The sequence below is a fragment of the Heloderma suspectum genome, chromosome 5 (genome assembly GCF_057233095.1).
Source record: "Heloderma suspectum isolate Gila_16-S chromosome 5, 16-S_ref, whole genome shotgun sequence".
Taxonomy (NCBI): domain Eukaryota; kingdom Metazoa; phylum Chordata; class Lepidosauria; order Squamata; family Helodermatidae; genus Heloderma; species Heloderma suspectum.
Genome location: NC_139462.1, coordinates 47,440,848 through 47,458,294, shown reverse-complemented (window position 1 = coordinate 47,458,294; position 17,447 = coordinate 47,440,848). Strand labels below are relative to the sequence as shown.

Sequence of the window (17,447 nt, the reverse complement as noted above, 5' to 3'; positions counted from 1 at the left end):
AAAAAATTGATTCCACAGCTTTAAGGTATCTTCATACTAATTCACATTCTGAAATGTGTCATAGTTTGTGGTAGAAACTGCAAGAAGGAACATAATTTATTCTATTCAATTGTATTATCATTATGTTATTTAAAATTATATGTTCTTCTAATCAAGTAATTAAGAAACAAACACTGCATAATTAAACTTCCATAACTAATAATCTATTTACAGAGCTAGAATTATTAGTTGTATTGCACCCACCATAGCACTACTTACCATCTGAAAACAAATGCCCTGAATTCTTTGGATGAAATTTGACCACACTGTATGTAGTGCTTCTATGTCCAAAGATACTGATTTTTTTTAAAAAGACTACATTTGACGTTAACTTTATTCCAAGTGTAACAAACTTAAATTGATTTAGAATTATAGCAATCACAGTTCCATAAATTATATACATACAGAATATATACAATCTACACAGACAAGAAAAAGCCATTCATGGAATCACATTATCCAAAAAGGTTTTCAGTGTTATGGCAAATAAAAGTTAAGAAAATTCACAGTTAACCTGTATCTTAGAGATGAAGGATATTGCACATAATACAATTGTGAATGCTAAACAGCAGCTTTAGTTTTCTTCACAAACATTGGTCATGCAATGCTAGAAAATACAAAATGGCATCACGTACCACAGTAAACCATTATTCACAATGTTGATCAAGTTTTAAACATAGGAGTGGACAGCTGTTAGGTTCTTTCAGTATAAATCATACTTAAACAACTGAATACACTGTAAAACAGAAAAAATATAAAATCTGTGTTTGCCACCTTAATTTTAGCATTGGTTCAGTGATCTTCCTTGTCTTTTCCTTTCTTTTCTTTTTCATCCTGTAGTGCAGTGCCAAGCTTTTTGATAAGAACTGACAGAACTTTGTCCAGTGGGTCCATGACTCCACGTTGAAGCCATTTAGGAATAGTAGTTCTTGCATGATGGAAGCCTAGCTTCTGAAGAATATAATCGACACCTACTGGATCAATCTTCCTTCCAGTCCAAGAAATTAATCTAAAAGTTAAAACATATTGGTGTATCAACATTTGAATAAGGAAATGAAGTCCTATCTTCCATTTTTAGCATTCATACATAATGTTCTTCTAGGGCAATTTAATATTGTATTATAATAATAGCTTATAAAGGAATTTAACAGGAAAAAAGGATCAAATAATTTCTGGCTAGCCTATGCCTGCTCTTCCTGTCTACCGGTACATTCCAAGGAAGACTCTATGATAGGATTTTGTTGATTGTGTAGACCAGCCTTTCATCACATTTGCTACTAGATTTAGTATCAAGGAAAAAAATGTTAATGCAACTGAACTATCCAAACTACTTTGTGCCCTTAGTTGGCCTTAAAAAGTATCGCTGAAATGGGGTTTTGAATTTTTTCTTATGGCTACCTTTGCTTTTTTATGTCTTGGAGAATACCAGATTTAGCCATTCAAATGCAGGACCTTATGGGGGAAGAAGGGGGTTTTATAGCACCTGAAATTGGGACTTGATTCTCTCCAACTACTAGGTACAGCTACTCTATTTAATTTCTGTTGGCTTTTTTTTAACCTAGTACACCATCTAAAATTATCTCTAGCTTTGTTCATATAAAAACTGTCTAGTTTCGCTCTTCTTCTGTTTCCATCTACCAAGAGACAGTTCTAAGTAACAGCTGGATTATGCTTTTTCAAAAATGAGGGACCAACCATTGTTTGTTTCTCCATTGCAGCAGCTCTTGGGAGAGTCCTAGGTACAATATGAAACCATCTCAGCACGTGATAGACTCTAATTTGACTGTCTGCAGCCTTCTCCCATATTCCATTTGACTGTTACTAGATACAGACATCATGACTTGATCATCAGCCACTCCCCCATCCCTCTTTTTTTGCTTTATTTACTATCTTGACTGATGATAAGTTCTGGAAAACCTGGAAGCTCACACACTGTTTTGTGACCTTAGTTAGCCTAATAAAGGTAGCCCAAATATAGATTTTGGAACTTTTTTCTATGGCCAATAAGGCTACCTTTGCTTTTTTATCAAAATATATTACTGTTCTGTTTTTGTTCAGTCTATCTTTAGTTTGAATTCATAAAATATTTTGCACTTCCTAACTAAATGTGTTGCTTTTTGTGAAAAAGAGAGTTCTATTTAAACATTTGAAACAATTGCTGCTCCTTTGTGTTTTCATGGTGGGGGTACTGGGGTACTGGTCAGCCTTTTCAGGCTGGAGCTCTATACACATGTATCTGGGAGTATGCCCCACCGAACTTAGTGAAACTTACTTTTAAGTAGAGATCCATAGGGTTCCACTCTCACTTTTTCCTGGTGTTAATGAAAGGGGGGTGAAGCAAGACAGCACTATGGTGGCTTAAAGGTTTAAATACCAGAAGACGAACAGCGATAAGCACAGTTATCATTGTGTGCTGTTGGTGAGGGAAATGTGCCATAGTGCTATGGTTTTGAGTGTGGAGAGAGTGATATTTTGCTGTTGTCATGTAAGTGGCAAAATACATGACGTATGTTAATGCTGTTCACTATTTTATAATTAGATTTTATAATGCAGTGCTGCAGCCAGTTGCATTGGTTGAGTTTTTCTAAATGAATTTTTTTCATCCTTGCCTAATAAAAAGTCTTGCATTAGTTGTGTGTGTAAAATGGGCTTTTCTAGCTTAAGGAGACTGATGTTGACTAATTTTTAAAAAGTAATTTATGTCAAATATATGAAGAGAATTGTTTATTGAGCAGAATCACACTGCCAAAATGAGTCTTTGCAAATAAAGACATCATGCTAGAACCATATACGCCTCCCCACCACAAGCTCTGGGTTAGAACTGGGAGCTTCCACAAGATGGAAACAAAGAGTAGTCATGTTAGCTGGAAGGCACATATTGTTGTATGGATGGTGACATTGAAACTGGTAATTTCCCATTTCCCAGTCACCACAAAAGCACTGTGTACAGAGTCAGAATAGGTTGTTTGTAAAAACAGACCATTAATCAGTATGTTGACAGCAAGAGCAAAAGAAACTAAAAATTAATGGCATCTGCATCTCTCTTAAATCAATTTAATTTTATATATTCCAGTTTTAACCATCAACAATTTTTCATGTGTAAAGCTATGGTAAGAAATAGGTATGGTAAGAATTCTCTACATTTTTCCTCAATAAGAGAACAATCCTATGACAGCGTCTGGGGGGGCCATAGGATAGTTCGGATTCCTGGATCTGAGTTCGAAGACAGTGCTCTGATCTCAGACCCAGGAGTCCGAGCTCCGTGCCCCCTCCCCCGCGCAGCCGGTGCAGAGAGAACCATGCCAGCTGCCTTCCCAAGGTTGAAAAAGCAACCTCAAAGGGAAGGTAAAGGGGACGTTTCTGTGGCTGGTGAGGGGACTGTGGAGGCTACTGCATGAAGAATCCTCCAGCCTCCCCAGCTTCCTTCCCTCCCCTTCCCTACACCCCAGCTAGATGGGTGAAAAGGCCCGTATAATGGAGATGCAGAGTGGGAGGAGCGCGGAGGAGAAGATTACCTCTGCTGCTTTTCCCACTCTGCACTGGATGGCCGTAAGCTTATGGCCATCCTCATAGGATTGTGCCCTTAGTATGTTACATTTCTGTAACCTGTTAACAGATATGTTATACTGCAATACTATACATATCTAGTCGGAGGGAAGTACCACACGGAGTTCAATTGGACTTACTTTCAGGCAAGTGTGAACTGGACTGCAGTATTAGTTGTTACCTGATAGTTAAGGCATACTGACTGTTTCTATGAGCAGGATCCAATGGGGGCCCTCCACACACAGCCAGCCCCCACCGGTTCTGGTGCGAGTGTGGCTGGCTTTGGTGCATGGTGCCTACTGCTGGCACTCGTGAGGTAGTGCTTCTGGGAGCAAGCTCTGAAACAAGCGGAAATGCTAGTTTCTGGAAAGGGCATGACCTGCCACTTCCACAAACAAGCATTTCCATTTATTTCGGGGTTTGCCACCAGCAGTAGGGGCTGCTCACGTACCGGGGCTGGTGGTGCCAGGTGTGAACGGAAGGCCCCCGTTGGATCCTGCCCAATTTGTTGATTCACATTAGTGAAATAATGTAATTTAGAAGAATAATAGTCTGAAAATCAGGCCAAATATCAGACACTTATTTCACTGCAAACCTGAGTGTAGGCTCCAGATGCCATGTATTGCAGATAAATTCTCTCCAGTCAACAGTAGTGTAAGAGATACTTTCTTCTGATTCTCTCTCAGCAGAACTCTCATCAAGTACACTGACAGGACTTTTCTGTCCCGGGCGACTAGACAAAATGCGTGGTGGAAAGATAGCTAGGAAAAGATAAGAACAGTAAGGTTTTCATTTTAGATAAAAATCCAGACTGAATTGTTAATGTAATGACTAAGATATTACTCATTACAAAGACAGGTTTACAGATAAAAATGACATTGATCTATTTTTCTGAAGGTAAATAGATCTGAAATATACTATACTGTAATTACAACAAAATTCATTTAAATACGCTAGGAGTCGTTAAAAGTTACTACTACCTGTTCAGTCATATTTCTGAAGTGTACCTTTTGCATATATTTTTATACAGTCATGACGGAATAGAGATTTTTCAGTAAACTTCAAATCTTGTTTACTTCATGATCTTTCTAAGTTAAAGCAATTTGGGGCTAAGCAGCACAAAATAAAATAATGTTAATGTATTGCCAGCCTTAAAACCCAGCCTTGCAGAGGAAAGCACTCAGATTTAGAACACATGACAAAATTAAGGCCATGTAGAGCATATATCTGTAAAGTGTTGACAACTGATCATTAATAGACCATGAAACAGAATTTTAGCACCATACCTTCACCTAAGACTAGAGCAATAACTCTAAGGAAACAATCAAAATAAAAATACTTTTTACACGGTCAAATTCACTGCAAAAATCAATGCCATTCTTTTATTATTGTTCTGGAACAGGGGTAGGCAGCGTGGTGCCCATGGGCAATAATGTGCTCCTAGACACCTTTCTTGGTGATTGCCAAGTTGCCCTACCCCCTCCTACATTAACACATTTTCATATTGGCACCTGGAATCGCTTCTAAGCAAAGTGAGGACCTCCAGCTGCTGCCATCTTAATTTCTAAATGAATGCCTCTGGGCTACACACATGAGGCTCAGAGATATTCTTAGGAAATGAAGACAGTAGACAGCTGCAGACTGATGCTTTCCTCTGCAATGCACCAGCTACAAAGAAAAAGAAGGGAAAAGAAAAAGGTGCTGAAAACTGTGGGTTCAAAGAAGTTGTTTAGTGTGTTGTGGCTCAGACCCCACCTCTGCCTTCTACACAATCATTTGGGCAGGTTACTTGTTCTTTGTGACTAGCCATGCCTCCCATGGCAGCCATTTTGGGGTAGTGTCCACAACACTAATCAAAGTGCCAAATGTGACTACAGGTCCAAAAGGTTTCTGGAGCATACACTGACAAAAATGTTTTCTACCTGTGCTAGAAAACATGTTTTTAAAATCTAGTTCTGCTGACTTCTATTTAGTGATAAAACATTTAATCCTGAAGAAATATTAAAAGAAAATACATATTTTATCTAATGCTTTTATCAGCCATATTTCTCCTAATAGGATACTTAATGTGACATAGAAAAAATTATAAAAATCTTATAGCATTTAAATATTATATAAAGACATCATCAACTGAGCTATTAAACAAATCATTATTATTAATTACATTTCTATACCGCCCCATAGCCGAAGCTCTCTGGGCAGTTTACAAAAAATTAAACATTAAAATACAATATACAAAGTTTAAAAACCATTCACATAAAAGCATACGGACAGTATATACAAACAACATATAACTTAAAACAACTTTAGTTGCATTTCAATCAGCAGGTCATTCCACAATTGAGGGGTGGCAAAGGAGAAGGTCCTCTTGCATGTGGCTGCCAATCTCACATTAGGCAGCCGCAGCAGATAACCCTCAGAGGACCTTAGGTGGCGGACTGGGATGTAGGGGAGAAGGCTCTCCCTAAGGTATTTTGGACCTAGGCCATGTAAGGCTTTAAAGGTAAGAACCAGCACTTTATATTTTGCTCAGAAACAAATTGGCAGCCAGTGTAAAGATTTTAAAACCGGTGTAATATGGCCTCCACGGGATGTCCCAGAGACCAACCTGGATGCCATATTTTATACAAGCTGAAGTTTCTGAACTAAATATACAGGCAGCCCCAAGTGCAGCACATTTCAGAAATCAAGCCTAGAAGTTACCAGCACGTGCATAACTGTCACCAGGTCCACATATTCCAGGAATGGGCGTATCAGCCGACACTGATAACAGGCACTTCTCACCATTGCCTCCACCTGGGGTGCCAGGACCAGGGTTGGGTCAAGAAGCACCCCCAAGCTATGAACTTGATCCTTCAGGGGGAGTGCAACCCCATCCAGAACTGCTTGACATACCTCAATACCTGAATTAAGACCCTTCACAATGAGCACCTCTGTCTTCCCTGGATTCAACTTCAGCTTGTTCTCCCTCATCCAGCCCATTACCGACTTCAGGCAGTCATTCAAAGAGGAGTCATACCTTCCTTGGATAAAGATGTCAAGGAGAAATAGATTTGGGTGTCATCAGCATACTGATAACACTCAGCCCCAAACCTCCTGATGATCTCTCCCAGCAGTTTCATGTAGATATTGAACAGCATCAGGGATAGAATGGAGCCCTGAGGGACTCCACATAACAGTTCCTTTTTCGAGGAACAACTATCCATCCCCGAGCAACATCTACTGGAACCATCCTGAGATAAAGGAGTGGAACCACTGCAAAGCAGTGCCCCCAACCCCCAACTCCCTCAGGTGATCCAGAAGGATACCACGGTTGATGGTATTGAATGCCACTGAGAGATCCAAAAGAATCAACAGGGATGCACTCTCCCTATCAATTCCCAGGCAAAGATCATCCACCAAGGCGACCATGGCAGTCTCAACTCCGTATCCTGCTCTGAAGCCAGTTTGAAATATAAGATGAGCCCATGTCATTCAGACCAACGGTTCATCAATAAACTAATCAACATACCTTTTTCCTTTTCTTTAAGATAAGCGGACACTAAGTCATGCAGGAACATTATCAGTTCAGCATCCATAGTTACACATATGTGATCAGTGAATTCTGTTACTACACTGCATTCCACCTTTGGTTTAGCATTGGCATCTGAAATGAAATTCTATAAATAATTTGGGCAAAGTGATGATTACATACAAACATGCTCACACAAACACTTTTAATGGGAAGTATTTAAAATACAGACAAGAGTTATTTCTGTAAGTAGTGAAAAGTGCTAACAATTTACATCATGATTTTGAAGTGAAATTCCTGCCAATGCGTTGGAGGACTATAACCTTAAGGCATTTCTGCCTAATAAGCAGGTACACATCCATTTCAAACTGATGCCTAACCACCCTATGGCATGTGTGCTAAACTACATCTCTAAGGAGAAGTTTTAAACAGAAGCCTGATGAAATTGCTAGTGCTCCTGAAGTCTACATGTCTTCAGCTGTGAAGTTGGTGTTAGGAGATCCCATGTTGTACTATGCTTATTTTCAAGGTACTTTGTACTGGATAATTTCCTCCTCTTGTCTTCTGCTGCATCTGAGCAAGTGATGTTAAAGTGGATGCAAAGGATGACTGAGACTCAAGCTGTAATCACGAGTGATGTTATATCACAATAGAATCAAGTCCCTTGTTAAACGGTGCACGTTAAAATTCTGCCACATGCACTTATCTTTTCTTAGAAGCTTAAGTACCTTATCCATCTTGGTTTTCCACTATGTGCATGTCACCTAATGAGTTATTCCTTGCATTATTCTAACCAGGTCTGCCATACCACCATTCTGAAAATACTTCCCCACACATTATAAATTAAGGCGTAGCAGTTTAAACACTACGTATTTGTGACAGTTATTAAATGCTATATTATCATTGCTTGTAGGATCAATGAGACAAAAACCTATCACATTCTTCTGTCCTTTGTATGAAACAATTAGAGCTGATCTTTCAGCTATTGAACAGAATTGTTACTTTGACTACATCACAATAAAAGCTTAATTTCTGGTTGATCCTGATAATCTTACTAAGACAATCACCTCTTTTATCTTACATACTGTAAAGTGTGTAAATTTTCATTTTGCATTGATAGTAAACATGAAGTCACCTGTGGCATCAGTAAAATTCAATTTTCTTAATGTTTTTAATGCCAGTTTATCTCAAGTTTGGAATTGCACTCAGTTCTCTTTACTTGAGATATAGATTAGGCTCATAGAAGAATTAACATATGCTACCTTACCTTGTAATAAAGGTTCCTGTGGTTGTTGAACATGAATGGATTTGAAGTCCAGCTGCATCCTTGGTAATGCAAAGATTGTTTCAGTCTCATGATTGTAACTGGAACCTCCTCTGAATCCACTTAATAAGCTGGAGGTTTTCACTGTTGTGCTGTTCTCTGGGTTATTTGCATCAACATTTCGGAGAAGATTTAACTCTGTAAAGAGAATGCAAATAGTATTTCTTTGTTATCTTGTTTAACAGCTTGAGCAGTAATAACTTGATAGCTGGCTACATAGAATTAACTTTCAGATCAGCTTATTAGTCTTGATAATTACAAATTCCATATCAAAAAGTATAACCCCTCCAAAGGTTTCCCATTCTAAATTCGTTACTCTTTTTTCCAAGAGTATGGTCAACAATGCAAGAAACAGACAATGTGCTATAAACACATTTCCCATATTTGTAAAGATAAGGAGAAAAACAGATTTGACAAATCATCTTCATGTAAAAATATAGTTTCCAAGTTTAGTATGATTATATTCTTAATTTGTCAAAACTGTATATCGAACAAGGATCCACTGTCTGCTAACATGCCAAAGCTATCAAAATTTCCTTCATTCCAAAGGATACACAGTGGATACAACTAGGTTGTAACAGAGCCTACAGGTTTATAACGAACTCCTTCCATTAATAAAATATAGTTTTACTTGTATAACTATTTAAGAGAGACAAAATGTGGTAATTAGTTACACATAGCAATGACTGAACAACTATATCCTATGGAACTATCTTAATTAGGGATGCATAAACAGTGAGATATACCACTGCAGCAACTGGGGTATCCTTCCCTAGTTAATTGGGGCAGAGCCATTCTTCCCTTTTTCTAGGAACATTCTTTCCCACATAATTTTTATTTTGATGTTAACCCTGTTCGGGTTCTGTAGTTCCAATGGGCCTGAAAGGCTATAGGGTACTGCATCGGATACAGGTGCAGCTGCCCTTCTGTGGTCAAGAAGGCACGATTGTGTACTGCCAGGGGGGTTCAACTGCTGCAGCAGCACTGCTGAACTAGTGCTCAGGTAGGATATAGGTCATGATAAACAGCTGTGGCATTATGCTAGCAAAGAGATTTTTTTGTGCCCAAAGGCAGGAGTGAAGCTGTGCAGGGTAAAGGAACAACATAGGAACACTTTGGAGAAAAAGGTAGGCCACAGTTATTTGGTACAGTTTTCAGGTAGCAAGGCAGGGCTTACAGGCAAGGATCCTGTTTTTACAACCCACATGTCAGAAATGTATGGCCCACCTGCTGGGTAAAATGTTTGGAAATGGAAAGCAACAGCCACAGACAGCTTGCATCGTACCTGCAGCCAGTGCCCAAACACCCAGGTGGACTGGCCATGCCCTATATTACTGAGCCCCTTAAGGAGGCTCATCCTTTGTGAGAGGGAGCAGGGAGCCCAGCCCCATTCACTTCTTGACTAAGGATGCCCCAGCTCCAGATGTAAATGACAGCAGTTGTTATGTAGGAAGCAGACCGCATAGGCTTAGTGGGAGAGAGTAGGTTGCTACAAGAAAAGCCAGTGCTTCTGCAATCAATGAAGAAGCCAGTTGTGATAATGGGCAAAAAATATGAGGAGGGCTTTAGATAGGGGTGAATGCTCCTTCCTTGTTCTCTTCGACCTCTCAGCGGCTTTTGATACCGTTGACCACAATATCCTCCTGGACCGCCTGGAGAGGATGGGCACTGGAGACATTGTATTACGGTGGTTCCGGTCCTTCCTCTCCGGCAGGTACTAGAGAGTAGCACTGAGAGAGGAGGTGTCAGACCCATGGCCGCTCACGTGTGGCGTGCCACAGGGTTCCATCCTCTCCCCGATGCTATTTAACATCTATGTGAAGTTGCTGGGGGCTATCATCAGGAGGTTTGGGGTGCAGTGTCATCAATATGCGGATGACACGCAGCTCTACCTCTTGTTCAAATCTTCACCAGGGTTGGCCATGAAATCCCTGTCCAAATGTCTGGAGACAGTGAGTGGCTGGATGGGGAGTAATAAGCTGAAGCTGAACCCTGACAAGACCGAGGTACTTCTGGTGGGAGACAAGAGTAGGTTGGGGGATGTTGACTTGGTGTTGAATGGGGTTCAGCTACCCTTGAAAGACCAGGTCCGCAGCCTGGGGGTCATTTTGGACTCCCAGCTGTTCTGGAGGCTCAGGTTTCAGCCGTGGGCCAGACTGTGTTGTACTAACCATCTGATATGGTGGCTGCGCCCCTTCCTTCCCGACCATCTGCTCCCATTGGTAGTACATGCCCTGGTCTCCTCTCGTTTAGACTACTGTAATGCGCTCTACGTGGGGTTACCCTTGAAGACGGTTCGGAAGCTGCAGCTGGTGCAGAACGCGGTGGCTCACCTGATTAAAGGCAGCCGCTGGCATGATCACATCACTCCAGTGCTGAAGGAGTTGCACTGGTTACCAGTTGTTTTCCGGGCCAAATTCAAGGTGTTGGTTTTGACCTTTAAAACCCTATGCGGTTCCGGCCCAGCCTATTTCAAGGAACGCCTCCAGCATCACCAGACAGGCTTCTTAACAAGTTCAGCCTCAGATGGCTTTCTCTTTGTCCCATCAGCCAGGACAGCTAGGCTGGTGAGGACGAGGGACAGGGCCTTCTCTGTGGTGGCCCCCACTCTGTGGAACTCCCTCCCTAGGGAACTCCGCCATGCCACCTCTTTAATGAGTTTCTGCCACGCACTGAAAACTTGGTTATTCAGGCAGGCATTTGGGGTGGGTTAGGGTATTTTTAAATAATGTTTTAATGTATAATTTTACTGTTTATATTGTACCATTGTACATTGCCCAGAGCGGCCGGGTGACCGGCCAAATGGGCAATTAAGAAATTTAATAAAATAAATAAATAAACAAACAAAAACTCCTTCCCAGCCTCATCAACTGGCAACTAACACTAGTCCATAGCAATGTGCAACATCACTTAAAGTGGCAAAGAAAGACATTAAGAATACATGTCAAGAGGGCAGGTGGGTGGCAGGTCAGGAATACAAGGGCCAGGTTTGTGGAGAGCCTATTTATAGGCAGAGTGTGGATCAGAAAGGTCTCCCTCTGGGTCTGCTTCAGCCAAGCAACACTCCTACCCAAGCCATGATGTGACTGGCTGAGGGGTGAATGAGGCCAGCCACGCCAAGGCAAAGCAAAAATGGCCACTGTCTCCCAACAGCCTCAAAGACAAAGGTAGTTCTAACCCAATCCCAGTGGGTGACACAAAATAGGTTCCCCAAAGCAAGCATGGATCCAGCATTGCTGTCACAGTTGCTGAAACCATAGGGTTTCTCCTCCACTACCAACTTTTTATACTTCTCTGATCAGAATGAATATACATCAAGAAGTTCAGCAGAGAAAGGGTGTATAACATATGCATGATACTGTAAATGTAAATGTTTGAATTGTAAAATGTTATCCAGGTAAGTCAGAGTTAATAGAATGTTGGTCTGAGAGTGAAAGGTGGGAAGGACTTGTGAGTGAGAGTATTCTAAGGTGTTTAAAAGGAGAGAAGGGACAGTGTAATGGTGGGATAGGGTTTAGGGATTCAGTGAATGTACATCTAGTGAGTGGGGTTTTGGGAGACGGGTTTAGAAGGGGAAGGTATGTAGGTAAGTTAGGACTAAGTACAGAATGATTAAATAATATTTATAACTCTTCTTGTGTTTAATAAAAAAATAGTTGTTTTATTATATATATACAATCCCACAATTGTATATATATAATAAGCTGGTTTAATTTATTAATGCTACCAAATAGAAAAATCTATTTTCCAGTTACTGCTCCTGTATTGGTTAAAGGAAACCAGTTATCTTATTGGGTGTCTCAATGACACAAAGTAGAAAGGCTGAAATTTGGGATTCAGTCAAGACAACTGGCCAGAGCTGAGGCAGACGTCCTGGTTTTTTTTCCAGTTTCAACAGGTGGAAACCGCAGGGAGAATAACCCAGAGCAGAAATGTCACAGGGTGCATGGAATAGAAGGGAAAACACATTTATGTTCTATGTTGAATAGTAAGATTCTATCCATGGTATCATTCTATGAAGTTAACTATGAATTTAAGGTTGAAATAAAGTATGCAAAAGTGTTACATCAGGGAGGGAGACAAATCATAACTAACTGTAAGGGAAGCTTAAAAAAAATCCTACAAATGTATGCTGCAAGCCAAAAATACTTTCCATATAACAAAACCAATTATAAACTACAACTTTACTAGCTAAAAGTACAAATAAGATTAAAAGCCAGTTGTGCCACAAATACTTTAAAGAACATGGAGTTAGGCAGTATCTGATTTTACCACACTGGATTTTAGTACTGCTACTCACAGATCACTTTAGCACAGTTCCATTGAAATCAGTAGTGTAAAGTGGTTAGAATGGTGCCACCCAAGTAAATGAGCGTTCCTTGGAAACACAGAGTTGGATCCAAGGTATCAGATCCAATGGAGGCCCCCACTGCTGATTTACCCTTCTTCCTGTAGCCTCTACATCGCCTCCCACACTGTTCTAGAGGTCCTTCAACCCTCCAAAACAGCTTTTCAGGAAGTTGCAAGGGGAAGGCTAAATTGGTGAAAATCACTTCTGCCCCTTCCTCAAGTGGGGGCATCCCATGAACAAAATTCCATTCATGGGAACTCTGGATCCAACTCAGAATTATCGCTACGTATTTAAATAGTGACTATATCAGTAACAACATTTGGTTGTTTTTACCATATAGATGTTGCAATTCATGCATCACATTTATTTGGAACTGCTGTAAATGTATACTATTCCATAATCAGTAACTGGGCCAGCAAGCAGAAAACTACCTTCATTTCTTGTAGCTGTAACATAATTGAACCACTCTTTCACACTTGCAACTCCATGTGGTGGGTTTTCATGACGTCTCCTTGTTATTTTGGTGATGGTTGCCATTGGACTTTCTAGGGCCCCACATGGTTTTGTCACCATAGTATTGTGACCCAAGTGGAAGTCTAGTGTTTGCACAACATATGTAGAATGCTCACTAGAACCTGGAGGAGTAAAGTGGTTTAAAAAACATAGTCATTTACTTATTGAAGTGTCTAATCATATCATTTAGTTAAAAGTGAAGTTGTAATAAGTTATACAATAATATAGTATATAATAGCTAGAGTGATAAAGACAAACTGCAGTCACATTTTCAATTAAAATATATTGGATTTCATTCAATATTTTCCTTTGCCTGGTGGTTGCTGCTAATAAACAGTTTAGGGCGCAATCCTATGGCCACTAGACAGTGGCTAGACAGCCATAGGATTGGTTGGTTTCCAGGAACTGACCTCAGAGCCCACACTCTGAGGTCGGTTCCCAGAGAAACACCTTCCTTCCCCCTCCCCCACCGCCTTATAGGAGGCATGGATTGTCCCTGGGCTCTACGCTCAGATGAGTAGTGCGGAGTGGGGCAAAAGGGGGCATTCCTGGGAGCGGGGAGTGCAGAAGTGCTGGTACAACACTTCCAATGCGTCATCCAGCCTTCCCACCCTGTGCTCCAATGTCCAGCGGCTAGGCAGCCGAGATTGGCCACCTAGCCACAAATGCAGGGCAGCTGGAGTGCAGAGGAGAGGATCCCCTCCATGCTCCTCCCACCCTGCATTGGAGAGGCGGTTGCTTCCAAGTTCGGAGGCAGCCACCTCTTCACATGGGATTGTTCCCTTAAAGATATCAGAAACGGACCACAGTCTCATAGGATATTAGACTGCTACATCTGTCACAGAACTGGAGTTCACCTAGCTTCAAGAAGTCAGTTAACTCCCCTTATTTATTTATTTATTTGATTTATACCCTGCCTTTCTACCAAAAAATGGCAGCTTACGTCTGCGCACAATGACCTGAGTAGTCACTAGTTATGAACTGATTAGCCTCTTGATTCAATAGCAGTTAGGCTGTTGTCTGAGAAGTCAGTCCAAAGACAGAATGTGCTCACCTAAGCCCTTTATTATTACACATACAGGCTCAATACTAGGTCGAATATAGAGTCCTTATTTTAGCCAAGGAGAAAATGCAAAGAAACTTTTTTTTAAGTCTCAGATACAATTTAAAAGGGGAAAAGATCTACATAAAACGTTGCCTCAAAGAAGCGTGGATACCTTCTTGCCAGATTTTTTGAGCTTCTGTCCAAAAGGCAATGTTAGGTTCTTCAAGATGAAACAGAGCCCATGACTTGGAACGAAAATTTGGTCCATGGAAACATGCCAATGTCATGTGATTTCCATGCAAGCTCATAGAGCCTCCAAACTGCATTCCATCTTCTGGTAAAGGAATCTGAAATAAGGATATGTGGCATCCTGACACCACCTTTAAAACCCCTGGCCAATGGCGATGATGTGCTGCATCCAGTACTAGAAAACAAAGCACACACACATACAGAAAGAGGAAGGCTAAAGGCATTAAGATTAACTTTGTAGTATCAAACAATATATACAATCTAAGACTTGTGTGTGTACCCCAGAAATATGAACAAGAATTTCATTAACATATATCCCCTATTCTGAACTTTTGAGGGTACATTTATAAGAGGGATGAGAACAAATGGCAAGGACTGCTTCTTGCACCGTTCACCTATTAAAAAAAAGTAAGACCACCCCAGTATGTGTACATATATACTGTATGTGTATATATGTCTCATACACAGAGAGAGAGAGAGAGAGAGAGAGAGCGCCATACTAATTATATTTGGACGCTAACTAGTGCACGAGAAAGTGAATTGGTATGCAGAGTGTAAAGTGCTTGCTCATCTTTTATCCTTTACAACACTGATGCAAGTCTAGATTAGATGTTTAGAAGTACTTTGTGCTTCAAACTCCTTCCGTTTGGGTAACAAAAAATGAGTCTTCACATCAAAGGACATACAACTTAATGTTCTTGTGGTTTTTCATAGCAGAATACATGCATTTTTAAACACACACATTTAAAAATAGAGATGTTCCTCAGGTGCACATTTCCGGGCTCAGTGATGCATGTTTTATGGGCTCACAGTGCTCACCTCAAATACAGGGTGAACATTACAACTTGAATTCTTCTCTGGCTTGGATTTTAATCTGAATCAGAGCAGAATTCCATTACTTACCCCTCTCCCACCCAGTCGCCCCCAAACTATGGTATTAGCAGCTCTTCATAAAACTACAGTTTCCAGGAGCTACTTGCATCTGCTATGCTGCAATGCAGGAAGCTTCTAGGAAGTACATTTTTACCAAGGGCTACTAATATCAGAGGAGGAAGAGATCTCCCTCCGTCTTTCCATCACAGTATTAGCAGCAGTAAGATTAAGTGGGGTGGGAGAGGTTTGGGAGACCTGGGGGAGCATGTGGGTTTGGGGGCTTTCTTGGTGGATGGGTTCAGAAACAAGCTGAGCTATTACCTACGTTTTTGGAAATAGTTCAATTTATTCCAAGCCAATGTGATTCAAGCTGGGGAAGAGCTCATCTATCTCTATTTAGAAACACTTTAACTTGTAAAACTAACATTCCTAGTTAAATGTTCAATGGATCTATGGTAAAAATTGTTCAAGAGCATCACTAAGTCTGAAATATAAAACTTTTAATTAAGAGATATTCTAAAGCACTTTAATACATACATTGCTGATGTGAGCTTTTTTCTACAGTATTGACCACAGTCTTTGGAGGAAGATAAGGAACAGGTCCCCACGTGGACAAAGCTCTCTTACTGGTATCGAACTGCTGAGTAAAGAATTCCTGGAGCTTCATTCCTATTTTGATCAGATCTGGTGTGGTTGATCTGGAAATCATTACTTGAAAAATATCCCATTTCAAATCTCCATGGACAAATATCTCACTGGAACACAAAGATGATAATATTCCCCATTAATTCATATTGCTTTACTTGGTTCGGAAGAGAGGCTAGTTAACACATAAAATGTTAGCAACTTCAGCAGAAATGCCTTAGTAGCTTAAGTAAGCAAATTTTAATAATGTCTTTGGTTTGAAATCATATATGCAGAAAGTACACATTAGATTTATCAAGAAACCTTACCTTTTATCAGTAATGCTGGAATCCAAAGTATTATAGAGGTTAACTTTCCATTCATCCTGTAGCTTAAGGTCTGCATTACTGAAAATGCCCATTAGGATACTGGACCCCATATAATCAACACGTGCTTCAGTAGAGCCCATTGTAATCTGAATTTTGTGACTTGGCTGCTGGTTGGGATGTTCTGAAATATGAGCTGAAAAACAGTTATTCATACATCAGCTCAGCAGCAAAAGGAGCAAAATTAGTAATACTACTTTTTCTAACCTCTTGGTGCCAGTTTCCAGTAAGTATGATTATGTGAGAGACATGGTAAGCTAAAAGAGACAAAACAAAGCCTACAACCAAGCTCCAAACTAAAATGCTACAATTGGCTGTGCTCCATGGGTATAGATGGTGTACAACATTAGTCAACATTTTAATATAATAAAATAGCCACATGCATACATTATAGAATTTTAGATTAGTATATGACAACCTGCTACAATAAATAGCTCCTTTGTTTCATAAGGACTGGATTATTGCCCTATTCGCATAATACATCACAGAGCCTTCATGTGCAAACACGATCTTACTGGCCTGCCACTCCCCACGCTTTACCAATATGCAAACCCAATCCATGATATCACCCTGACACATTGTATTATGAATTGTAGTGTCTTGAATATGGTCTACTGGGGTCAAAAAGGAGGTCCCCCTCGCTAATAGGATTTTGTCCCCCTTTCCCCATTTTCTGAGGACATTAGCCTACTGGGCCTCTTGAAGTATGTGGCTTGAGTTGCCTGAGACATATGCTTTACATGAAATTTTGAATGGTGCATCTGTATTCCCCTTGCAGCATTCTTTGGTGTTGATTATGTGGGCTGATTTCTCTGATCTGTATGAAGTTGGTGGATGGTTGGTCCTGCTTTCTGGATATTCCAGTTCTAGGTTTCTCATATCCATGTCCCACATTCAAATATAAAGGACATGTAGTACCATATTCTCAAAAAGCAGCCCCACAATAATGGAACAACTCCACTAGGGGGTTTCCAAACACATAAGTC

The 17,447-nt window shown here is 40.4% G+C and overlaps 1 protein-coding gene across 13 annotated transcripts in view; it reads right to left on the bottom strand.

Annotated features, from left to right (window-relative positions):
- Positions 1-355: 355 nt before the first annotated feature.
- BLTP1 (bridge-like lipid transfer protein family member 1) overlaps positions 356-17,447 on the bottom strand; it is a 173,158-nt gene continuing 156,066 nt past the window's right edge. For all 13 annotated transcript variants that reach the window (XM_084855961.1, XM_084855949.1, XM_084855955.1 and 10 more), the window contains 8 exons: positions 16,405-16,597; positions 15,989-16,206; positions 14,502-14,753; positions 13,203-13,406; positions 8,364-8,558; positions 7,097-7,231; positions 4,181-4,346; positions 356-1,048 (listed from right to left, as the gene is read on the bottom strand). In XM_084855961.1, coding sequence (XP_084712087.1) covers positions 832-1,048; positions 4,181-4,346; positions 7,097-7,231; positions 8,364-8,558; positions 13,203-13,406; positions 14,502-14,753; positions 15,989-16,206; positions 16,405-16,597 — 1,580 coding nt within the window. In that variant the 3' untranslated portion in view covers positions 356-831. The remainder of the gene's footprint in view (positions 1,049-4,180; positions 4,347-7,096; positions 7,232-8,363; positions 8,559-13,202; positions 13,407-14,501; positions 14,754-15,988; positions 16,207-16,404; positions 16,598-17,447) is intronic.